The sequence below is a fragment of the Ictalurus punctatus genome, chromosome 8, assembly GCF_001660625.3.
Source record: "Ictalurus punctatus breed USDA103 chromosome 8, Coco_2.0, whole genome shotgun sequence".
Classification (NCBI taxonomy): Eukaryota; Metazoa; Chordata; class Actinopteri; order Siluriformes; family Ictaluridae; genus Ictalurus; species Ictalurus punctatus.
The window spans coordinates 6140118-6152646 of NC_030423.2; the positions used below are offsets into that span (position 1 = coordinate 6140118).

At 40.3% G+C, this 12529-nt stretch overlaps 1 protein-coding gene and 1 non-coding gene across 6 annotated transcripts in view; one reads left to right on the forward strand and one right to left on the reverse strand.

The window, feature by feature from the left end:
* Positions 1–1642: 1642 nt before the first annotated feature.
* trnav-uac (transfer RNA valine (anticodon UAC)) lies at positions 1643–1715 on the reverse strand. The gene has a single exon. It is a non-coding gene; the product is annotated as a tRNA-Val (tRNA).
* A 1665-nt stretch (positions 1716–3380) lies between these two features.
* The window catches only part of bcorl1 (BCL6 corepressor-like 1), a 43248-nt gene continuing 34099 nt past the window's right edge, over positions 3381–12529 (forward strand). The window contains exons 1-2 of one of the 5 annotated variants that reach the window (XM_017474131.3): positions 3381–3570; positions 12369–12443. In XM_017474131.3, the coding sequence (XP_017329620.2) occupies positions 12438–12443 (6 nt within the window). In that variant the 5' untranslated portion in view covers positions 3381–3570; positions 12369–12437. Of the gene's footprint in view, positions 3571–7967; positions 8298–12368; positions 12444–12529 lie in introns of those variants that run through there. The other 4 variants (XM_017474130.3, XM_017474132.3, XM_017474129.3 and 1 more) reach the window with 4 other exon arrangements.

Sequence of the window (12529 nt, forward strand, 5' to 3'; positions counted from 1 at the left end):
AGGAAATCTTTCATAGCACTGCAGCTCAACATGGCTCCCGTTTATTAAATATACACGTGTCAATAAAAATGTGCAGCTTCAGAACCCTGGACAGCTCCGATATTTAAAAAAATGCCTGCAAACTCTTCAAATCCATCACTGGGACTTTAAACTTTAGCGCGGGAAAAACTGACATATAACATTCCTATACAATTGGCGCGATGAAGACTTTAATATGGTCGACCAAGTGTAAATAAAAATGGCTTTGTCCCTCATCATTAAGATAAATGGCTGCTCGTATAAATAGGTTTATCAGGCTTGCTTGGATTTCGACATCCTGCTAACTACTGTACAGCATGTCATGTCGAAAAGAACTGCTCAAGAGAAGTCATGGGCAGCATAAAGGTGTCAAGCCATCATATATCAGATACATTGTTTGCATAGTCACTGTGGATATGCGGACAGAACATTATAATGCAATAATGAATCTTTTTATCCGGGATCATTACATTGTATTTAACAATTGAGGTTATAGTATTATTTGTCTGTTTCATATACAGTAGCTGTATTTCAAATGAAAATACACCACATTTAAAACTCTTCAGAATCACCATACATCACTTTCAGCATGCTCATGGCATTACTTTCACAGAGAAGGTTACATACGATGCTGTCTTCAACGTTGACCAATTTGTAAAAATTATCAAACATCTCTCCTTAAACTGGCTAGTGAATGCGACAGCCTTTGCTCCGGGAGCATGCAAACACTGAATAAATATTTAAGAATACATAGGAACTCGTATATGATTTTTGTGAACACGGATATAAGTACCCTTTATTTGTTGTTATCTTATCCTAACTTTAAGTACACGTAAGAACTTTAAATATACTAATATTCTCATATTATTCCTAATCAATAATATGAATCAGCTGAATCTTTAAGGAACACCAATCGGTTCTTGCAACAGGCTGCATCTTGTGAGCTCAAATGTTGCACACGGACTAATTATATTAAAAGCTCATATTTTTCTTCAGGCCAGTTCACATGAAGTAAACAGTAGAGGTCGCTAAGGATTAAAATTTAACCAACCTTATTTATACCAGCGATCAAATCCCACTTAAATTGGAATATTACGTGTTCACTGCTCCTTGTAGCACATTATACCAAACTATTATGTCTGCTTCCAGAGTAGTCTCTCTCTCTCTCTCTCTCTCTCTCTCTCTCTCTCTCTCTCTGTGTGTATTCGTCCCGTTTTCCGGCATGCACGGACGGGACTAAAGAGCAGGTCTATTTAAAAGGGGGTGTGGCCTGTATAAAATATATATAACAAATTACATATTTTATATGTTGCTTATATGAATGCAATAGCCACATTCCTGATGTTTATTCAGCAATAACGAAACCTTATCGTCACCCGAAACCTCTTTTTTCACGTGACACGAGATTGTTTTTTTTATTAGTAGCCTATGAGATGGCGCTTGTTAGGTTGCAAGACGCCAGTTTTCGCCAATGGCACCAAAACTGCAGATCTGATGTATGGCAGCTTGTGGATAATATACGTATATACATACATACATATATATATATATATAGATTGCCAGAACGTGATCGTAAGGGAAGACGGGCATTATTTCAGAGAGAACATTAATTAGAGAAAACGTCTGGTTCCACTGGGGCTCGAACCCAGGACCTTCTGCGTGTAAAGCAGACGTGATAACCACTACACTATGGAACCACTTGAGAAACAGTCCAATAATACTGTTTATGAAGCTAGTGATACATATGATCGTATTTTAATATTTAATACACCGTGATTTATCTTCATATACTTCATATACACGCGAATGTTGTCCTACATGACCAGATATGTTTCCGGCGAGAGCTCGAGCTCTGTTGCAGTTCCACGTGACTGTCAACTTCAGTGAAGTAAACATTAGTCCTCAATACATGAGCGTAACGTCAAAGCGCCACATTTGTCAAGAGATCGTAAACTGATATAGATATCGTTAATTGAAAGTGAAAATGGATTGAACTTGCGGAATCAATTCGGGGTTGTTGTTCTTTGGGTGTTGGTTTAACGCTAATATGGGTGTCTGCTTGAGGCCTATTTCTAGTGAATGTATCACTGCAAGTTTCTTCAAACTGTTTCAGTTTGTCATCCACTTTTTCACAATCTCACTAATCATGGGTAAAATTATTCACTTGACTGCTTGCAACAAGATGAAACTGAAACTGGAGTTTCTGAGAACAAAGGATCAAAAGAGTGTAAAAATGAGTAAGCATTCATTAATATGATCAGGACCAGTAATAGTCTATTTAAACAGCCAGTAGGAATTTGGTTACACATGGAGGAAGCTATTTAATTTTTTTTTTTTTTTAAGTTTATTTAATACAAAGGTTTCACAGTACAGGGCCACATGGACCCCCTCAGTACAGATAATTTCATTAACATTATTATTATATGTGTAATAGGCTACAGTAATATTTTGCACACTAACTGAAGCCACTCAGCTTTCTGTTTCTGAACTTTCAACCTCCAGGACACCTTAGGTCTAAGGCATGCTGAGATGTTTTTGGGTTTAACATTTGGGTTAAACCGTTCAATATAAGTGACCTGTCAAAGGGGTTAATAACTTTAAGAACTCTGTAATAAATACAAAAACATCCATAATGCTGATTATTATTTCCACTGCTTTTCACATAATATGAAATGTTTAGTTACCAGATTCAGATGCCCTTGTGGAACTGCGTCTGGAATTGGGGCTACTCCATAAATAATGCAAATACAGTCGTTTTTCTCCATATGTTAATTATTGTTAACTAAGTTTATATGTTGTTGATATATTACAATTAATGTTAGTCCAAAACATCCAATACTATTTATTGTTATCACAAAAAAACGACACACAACATGCAGGTAGTCTATTCTACAGTATAATAGATATACCCATAAATAAAGTGTTTTAGTAGACTACAACACACTATATTTTCTGCCTTTCTGAGATGTCCATTTGGTCTGATCTGACAACAGCCTGGTTTTAAAGGTAGCCCACAACATGTGTACAAAACGTAGTTCCTAGCTGGATCCATTGAGCTCATCACTGGTCATTTAACAATATTTCAGAACAAACTGCCTCAGTGAAAGAGTTCTTCCTGTGACTTCAACCGGACTATATGGCCCGGTGTCTGAAACATTTTAAACACTGAAAGCGAATTAACCATTTTATCAACAAGGGCAGACCGTGAAGTGGTTGTAACAGGACCCACGAACACGGCTTGCTGTAAATAAACGAATCGGGTTTATTCCATGAGCACCGCTCACAGTATACTGATACTCACCTGGATAGAGCTGTCAGGCTTTAGGACCCAGGAAGCGCGATTTTCTTCTCCAGCTGCAGCGGTCGAGAACTGGCGATGAGGGAAGATCGCGGCGAGAAGCCCAAAATTCACGCTGCTTTTGAATCCTTCGCCACATCTCTCGGTTAAACCGAGGCGAGCGCCACAAGCACCGAGCTGGTTTCACGGTCTCTTCGTGAGCACTTCCTGTTAAAAGGCATAGAAAAGGCGTCCGGGCCGTTTAGGTAAGTGAGGTAAGGCAGGCGGCGCAGCACCATGCGATTAACAAAGGCGCTACTGGCGAGCGAGGGGCATTAAAGGGGGCACCACGAAACGCCATGCAAGGCTACGGGCAACTCCGGAAACTTTGCAGGCTGTGCAAGTATATGAAAGTCCCGATTTACTGTAGCACAGGGTCTGTTATCTCCCAACTGCGACCAGTGCTTATCTGGCATTGCCTTGCAAAGTAGGGTCTACCGTTAGGTTTCATATTTGCGTGCGGCTAATGATAGCTAATGGTCACTCATCTGCAGCCTTCGGTGGATTGGGACACGCTGTGGCGTGTGTTTTTAGGCCTACAAAAGCGATGAGCGCGACAGCCCGTGTTCAAAGCGGGGCAGGGTGTGCTTAATTAAGGCCACTTTATCGTGCTTTCGCGAGTACGGGAACGTTTTGCATAATCTCAACCTGTCAGCATAGGAAGAAGGGCTGTGTAATGCTCATAACCCGTCTCATGCCCTACTGTCCCGTATCCGCCTTCACCACCGCACAGTTTTGCGCTTAAGCCACTAAATCAGGTTACTAACGGGAGATCCTTGTGTCTATCTGGAGGTCAGACAGGTCAGTACTGAGGGCTGTGTTTTGTGCCCAACTTTGGACGTGAAGTCGCAAAAAGACACAGACCTACCGCTCATTTCCCCAAACACTTCGGGGACGAGACATCTCACTCCGAGTCATCTCAGGTCCGAGTCTTCTCGCACTGAGTCATCTCAGGCCCGAATCATCTCACTCCGAGTCGTCTCAGGTTTGAGTCATCTCACTGCGAGCCATCTCAGGTCCGAGTCATCTCAGGTCCGAGTCATTTCAGGTCCAAGTCATCTCAGTTCCGCATCATCTCAGTTCCACGTCATCTCAGGTCCGACTCATCTCACTCCGACTCATCTCAGGTCAGACTCATCTCACTCCGAGTCATCTCAGGTCCGAATCATCTCACTCCGAGGCGTCTCAGGTCCAAGTCATCTCAGGTCCGAATCATGTCACTCCGACTCATTTCAGGTCAGACTCATCTCACTCCGAGTCATCTCAGGTCCGAATAATCTCACTCCAAGGCGTCTCATGTCCGAGTCATCTCATGTCCGAGTCATCTCAGGTCCAAGTCATCTCAGTTCCATGTCATCTCACTCCGAGTAATCTCAGGTCCGAGTCATCTCAGGTCCGACTCACCTCACTCCGAGTCATCTCAGGTCAGACTCATCTCAGTCCGAGTCATCTCAGGTCCGAGTGTGCTGTAGTGAGCTACAGACTGGTCAAACACTCTCAGATCAGAAGTGGAAAAGGTCGGAGTCTTAAAACGCAACTTTCTCATCTCTGCCGTTATTAAACCTGTGTGTTTAGCAGTACATTTTACTGCCTGTATTATAAAGTGCACTTATAGACTGTTTGCACAATTATGTCTCAGCTATATGTGTATTATGTATCTGCTATAGTTTCGGTGGAATGCAATTCCTCGCACTCTGTGTTTAATATATATATTTGTTTAAGTCGGAAGTCTCTCTTGAACTGTGCGTATTCACATACAGCCTGTTTTTTCTGTGGCTGGGGTCACACATTTGTGTTTGTGAGCTTAGGGAAGATAAATAGCTCATCGTCTAAAAGAACTCACACTGTCTGTCATTTCAGCTAGCTAGCACTGCAATGCTTCCCATATTGATATATTTTGTTTACACGCATTTGTTGAAACACACATATACACCACCAATTATACAGCGGGCATATGCAGATGTTTATAGCATGTGTTTATTTAGTTCATTCACACCGATCATAGTGTTCAAATATTTTGGTGTTCAAGGTGTCTCAATTTTGGGAAGTCTGTCCTTGGCACATCAGACCCCTGACTGATTATTATGTACATAGTCATTTGCTTGTCATCAGGAATATGTCAGTGCTGAACACAACCACTGGAGGTTCTAGGGCTAATTCCTGACACATGCTGTGGTCTGTTATTGTGGATTTTAAAGAAGAAAGGTTTATACGTTATGAGTATGGCTTGGTGGCACAGCAGGTAGTGCTGCCATTTCACAGCTCCATGGTCTCTGGTTTGACCATGAGCTTGGGTTACTGTCTATATGCAGTTTTGCAGGTTCTCCCTGTATTTGTGTTGTTTCCTCCCACCTCTCAAAAACATGCTAGTTGGTGGAATGGTAATTCCAAATTCCGCCTAAGTGTGAGTGAGTATGCAAATGTGTGTGTGTGTGTGTGTGTGTGTGTGTGTGTGTGTGTGTTGCCCTGTGGTTGACTGACATCCAGTCCAGGGCCCGTCCCAGAATTAAATGATTACTGACAATGAATGAATGAAAAGTTATAAATGTTAAAACCATGTGCAAGAAAACAAGCCTTTTTCTGGTCTTTGGCCCTTAATTGTGCTGCCCCTGCAAACATAAAAGCTTCATTGAGTGGTGCATTCAGCACACTGTTAAAGTTATGATTGTAAAGTCACATTGCTCAAATGGTGCAGTCTGTGTGAAGATGAAAGGAAAAGGGGTGCATGACCAGGAAGAGTTAGGATGTAACTGACAGGCTGGCTATTATATAAGGACAGAATGCACACTTGAATAACAAGGATTGCTTATTAACTTCTTATGTTTTGAAAACTCTAACTACTAAGTCTCTTCACCAGTTATGCTTGCTTTTAATAAGGATTATATCATGTCATTAAGCCATTAGACATTATTTCACTTCAATAGATGATGTAAACTGAGCTAGGCTATATATTTTTGGAAATATTTTTGGAAACAAACAAAAATCACTTAAAGTGTTTTTCCTGTCATATACACCTCAATATAGTGCGTTACCTTTCTATTTCATTAGTTACAGCAATTAGCTAAACATAGTTTGTCTGAAGCACAACACAGTCTATGATATTGTCAATCACCTCAGCTTTTTTCTGAGGTGAAAACATGAGAATAGTTGGCACATATGATGAGTGACCTGCCATTGTATTCGTCTGACCCCCAGACTCAGATTATATAAGTTTATAGACCATGCCTTTTTTTTTTTACTTTTAAAATGGATAATATTTGTGTTATTAGGTGTCCCCTTGTGAACTGCTAATAACCTGCAATGATATAAGACGATATAAGAATATAGTGTACACATAATTTAGAGGATATCTTGTGATATTATGGGTCACATATTGTTAAGTCTGTTGAAAGCAGGAGGGGGGAAAAAGGAATTGAAGAGGTGTTGGCTGATTTTGTACCTCTGCATGCGAAGTCGCAAGCTGTGAACTAACATCAATACTCCAACTCACTACCAATTTCTACACACAGTTGCCAAACTGTCAACCAAGATGAAGGGATCAACATCTTTAACATATAGAGTAACCGCTGTATTGTTTTGTAGAATTGTGCATAGACCATAAATAGATGGAGCATTATTTTGTTGTTGTTGTAACTTTTTAGAGCAAGGCCTTATATTTGTAATGTTCACTAATGGTGATGCAGAATGATGGACCATTTGTGAGGTCCTAACACTGGTTATAGGAACTGGAAGAGACCTTTTTCACATAGAGTTAGCAACTGCACATTTAATTCTGAACGAAATGACCATACTGATCGTAATATGGTTATATGGTGTATGGTTTAGAGGATATACAACCTGACAATATATCTGACACACAGCTTTCTTTCTAATGTACTCCTTGAGTTGTGTGCCTTATATAATAATAAACATATGCGCAGGTATATAAATAATTAGATAAGTGAACTAATTAAGCCTTTTATATATTTAGTTGGCATGTTACACATTACATCATAAAACCTTCCCATCAGATTCCACAAGTGTTTTTGGTGAAAAACCTGTTGTAGGATGAGAAGAATTCGGCCATGAGGATATAACATGTAGATGTCGACATGGAAGCGTATTTCTACATTTCAGGTTAAAACGACTCGTAACAACTTTAAGGACGACGGATGGTCGTAGTTTTTGCGGACGAACAAGTGGACAAAAGTTGTAGAGATGTGCGTCAGTCTATAAAATAATACAGACAATAGCCTATACATTCAACATGTTTATCCCCTCATGGTGGTTGCTGGTTTGTCGGTTGTGTGTGTAGAAATCTATGGCACAGTGAGTTGGAGTGTTTGTTAGTTCACAGTGCAGAGATAAATACACAATCAACCAGCACCTCTTCAACTCCGTTTTTTTTCTTTCCCGCCCGCGTTCAACAGACTTCACAAAACGTGACCCGTAATTTCGTGAGATATCCTTTATATGATGTGTAGAGTATATTCTTATATCATCTGCACGGTTTGTCTGAAGCGTAGCGTATTCGTAATTAGGCGGCATATTTCCACTTTGTTACTTGGGGAAGGGTTTTTTTTTTTTTTTTTAGCCTTTTTTTTCCTTCAGTTTAGCGCACCGTTGCGATCCCCTTTCCCCTTGAGCGGCTGGACTCGAGCGTTGCATGCCGGTACCTGCAGTCCCTGCTCCTCCCTTCACGGAGCCGGCAGCGCCTGGGTGTGGGGTTTTGAGTACTACAACTCCCATACTAGCGGTCCTTCCATCTCCCCCTCTCTCTCCCACCAGACCAGAGCCTGTGAGCTACAGCACGGCTTGTCTTGACGAAACCCCCTCCCACCACCACCACCACCACCACGGACTTTCGGAACCGAAAATCGTCGAGCTTAGTGAATTGTTACCAACGGGATTAAAATCCTTTCCTCTCGATGCACCCATAGCTCCTTTACTGTGGCTCCAACGGGTTGGTGTTTGTTTGTACTGTTTGACATGGTTATCTGGCTCGCTAATTACCTTTGGGAATTATTCAGTGGACAGAGACATCGGGTCTGGGCTGTGTTATGTTCGAACATCGCGGATACCGGATTGCTCCGATATGGGACGAATGAAATACCGTAATCGGAGATATTTCCGCGCGATGACACACGGTTTGTCGTTAACATTTGCAAACAGTGTAATATACAGATCGATAGTTGCTTCGAGGAGACTTTACTGCGCAGGGATCTGAGCGTTGCAGCTTCAGCATATAGAGCACACTGCTAAGTACGGACACGGCTCTTTCCATCGCCGAAAACAAGTCGCACTCGGTAGTTATCTGTAACTAACATACGGTACGTGTTTCAGCAGCCATTGGAGGGTGAATGTGGAGAGTTAGCCCAAAGTATGATGTTTCCTCATGTGGGTGATATCAGCCTCGCAGTGTTGTCTGGCTTTCTCTCTGCGATGAGGAAGGCGTTGTAGTTGGACTACACGCTCGTGGTCAGATAGAGACGCGGTCAGGCTTCTTCAGGTTTCACATTATTTGGCATTTTATTTGATGATGGTGAGGAACTGCTGGACATCGGAAGGGACGTGTCGTTAGTGGGTTTTTTTTTCTCTCTGCCTCCGTCGTGGCCACGAGTGTGTACATCAACAACACTGCCCCTTTCCTGCGCGAAGTGTTCTCTCGGATCCTTCCCGGTTCAGGAGAACTACATCGCCATGTGTTTGTGAGCCTCAGCCCTTTCAGTGGTGTGCGGCTCTCGGGCACTTTGTTGAATGTATTGGCCTCATTTTAAACAGAACATTTCTACCTGAGAATCGCGGCGTCTTTCTGTATTGTGTGATCGCATAATTGTTCACCAGGCTCGGTCGAGCGAGTGGACTAGTCAGAGTTTAACAAGGTGACATTTAATAAAAAAAAAATAAAAAATTTTTTTTTAGTCTGTTATCATGGGGAAATCGGCCGTCTCCATACGACGTTTGGTTTCAATCCCGCATCCTGTATCCTTGTAGCGTCTCCTTTGTGTGTGTGTGTGTGTGTGTGAGAGAGAGAGAGAGAGAGAGAGAGAGCTCTGGGCTGCGCTGCCGACACACCGGGAGAGAGTGGGCTCAGGAGCCGAGGTTGTATTTCTCTGTCCTGTCTTTTACACCTCTGTCCAGCAGACCATAACAAACAGCGACCCGAGAACCGGGCTCTCGCTTCACCTCAGCGGACTGACTAATGTGATTAGTCTGCAGCTTCATTTAGCATTATCAACTCGGGTATGTCAGTAAAAGTAACGCGCTCTGGTCAGTAGAGCACCGAAACCGGCGACGAGGAGACCTCGGGTGGGCCGATAAACTTTACTAGCAGACCGGGTCCTGTCCGTTAGACAGACTCTCCCGAGCCCTGGGAGGAGCAGCGTGCAGACAGACAGCTGTGTGTGGGACCCAGGGGCTGCAGGTCGCGTTCTCCCAGGAATTTTTATATCAGTCATTTGGCAGTCATCTCCTGCTCGTGTTTGTGCAGAGCTGCTTTTGATCAGGTGCACTAGTCGTGTTCAGTGTTGTTGCTATTCGAATTACTGTATTTCGGGTTAATTTTTAGAGAACAGATTTCTTGTGCTAGTCCTCACATTATCCACTGTTAATACTGATATAGCACCTATATCATTGACTATACAGTTAGTAAGTCACATTTACTCCATTCAGAACTCGGGTTTGGATGTCCTACTATAGGTGTGTGTGTGTGTTTTCATTGAAATGTTTCTTCCTTCATTGTTTCTTGGATGAAGCCAAGTTTCAGCCTGCCTTCCTCTTTCTCTAATTGTATGGTGACTTGTTGTAGCAATTTTTGGCCTAGCTTTTTGAGGCTACGAGACAAACATCTATAACTCTAACATGTATTCCTATCCTTTGAAAGCTCTACACACAACTCATGCGTTCTTATCAAAAATAATACTATTTATTCATTCTAATACTCATTATGCTTCACAATACTTGGTATCCTCAGGTAATTTCCCAGGATTCTAAATAAGTGTTGTTTTAAATTGCTAGACTTGGCCATTCTGGATTAAATGGGACATGATAATGCTGATATTGGACTATACCTGGGACCAATATAAATAGTGTGTTTTGTGTAAAAAAAACAAAAACAAAAAAAAAATTGTTTGTACCACTATCAAGCTTAATCAGAAATATTTACATTAATACAACCCTGGATCAAATCTTTTATGGGCTGATTTTTGAGAATATCTTTCTTAATTTTTCTTAAAAATGTTTAACATGTTTGATTGATTTTGAACATGAATCAGTTATGTAAAATTCATTCATTCACCTACCTTCAGAAGTAAGCTGCAACATACCGGTAAAATTCCTGCCGTTAGCAGCCGTATCTGCAAGACCGACTATCATACGAGGCCTAAGCAGTTTGGTTTAAACCTTGGTCGCCTTTGATCATGTCCACTCTGAAGGAGTACAGGGAAAAGGTCACACTGTCAGGAAAAAAATAGAGTGAAAGTTGCATTGATAACTTTTTTCTTCATATCAGAAATCCTTTTCCACCTAATTTACCTGTTTCTAATTCTAACACCTTGTAGCTGCTCCATGATTGTACTACAACATGTCTGAGGTTCACTGAATCCGGGTGCCCCGCCACTCCATTTCCCACAATGCATCCACCGAGTGAATACAGGCACTTGCTTCTCTTTGGGTCTAAATATCAGGTTAAGCACATATAGCTGAAATACAAATTTTATCTGTATTTAAGATTTTAACAGACCCCCACCCTCAGCATGTAAAATGCCAGATTAAGACTTGCCTTTCAAGTGACTTATCTTGAAACTAATACTTGCTTTCCAGTAATGGACAGACATCAGTAGAGATATTGACTTTATTATAGAAATATTTGCTTATTATTGTACAGACTTTGTTATAGGACACCATCAATGATAAATATATTTATTCCATCTTGAGTCTCAGTTTAAAGGAAATTGTGACATCTTTTGTAAGGAACCTCTCTAACAGGAAGTTTCTAACTAGCTCCTTGGTGCTGATTCTTACATTACATACTAAAAGCATAAGCAAGAGCTGAGAAAAAGGTTTACGCAACTCCTGGCTCGAGTTATATTGCCCTTGATTGTAAAGCTTGTTTATGGAAAAATAATTACACAAAAGATTCATAAATGCATATTATATCCAATAATGTCTGGTTTATGTATTCCTGAATTAAGTATTTAAACATTAAAGTTAAACATGTGCTGATTTCTAATCTGTGACATAACTGGGGATTTTTTGTCCATTGTTTGGCCCTTTGTTCTCTGAAATCATTAAAGGTTAGTTGTATTTTTTAATTTCTCAAATCACTGCTTTCTTCACTTAGAAATGTTTGTTTGAATGTTATAGTTTGTTAATGAAACCTTGGTAATGAAAAGAACACACACAAAAAAATCATTTCAAAAGGTTCGACTGAGAAGGCACTGTGGATATATTTTATACATTTAGGCATTGTGTTTTTCCTGGCATTCTGGTGGACACAATTTCTGTAGCTGTAAGAGAACATCTCTTCACTGCAGTTAAGATACAATAGATTTCAGATATTTAAATTTTTATGTCTTCGTTTCAAAGATTTTAGGTAGCCAAGCTATATTATTTTGAAAATGGCATCATGTATGATTTACAGTATTTTTTACTTAATGGCAAGAATGTGAATGTGATTAAAAGGTAAAGTTTCTAACTGATTTTTTTTACTCAAATAATTGTCTGTTACCAAAATTCCAAATATCAGCAGGTTGTAATCTCTCAACACTGAGTTTATATGTTTGATTTAATAAACTTTGTTTAGATTAGAGTACAGACAATTTTTAAATAGTGTGAATTTTTAAGGTTTTATTTATGCAATGTACTGTGTACCTCATTGTCTCTTATGGGCATGTTTTTGTTCTTTGTTAGTGCTGCATTGACTGGTCTGAATATTTGAATAACTATACTTGAATAATTTAATCATTTGAAGTGATTACAGATTTTGTCTTTGTCTGATATTTTCCTTGTATCTTTACCTTTTTGCCATATATAGAAGAAATTCTTGTAAACGCACATCTGTGGACACACTCAAAGGAATGCTGTGTTGAAAAAAAATACGCCTATGCAGGTGATCATATGTGATATTAGAAGAGTGCTTATCTTAATTCTTGTTTAGTTTTACATAAGGTTTTGATTTCCCAAATGTTCTTATTT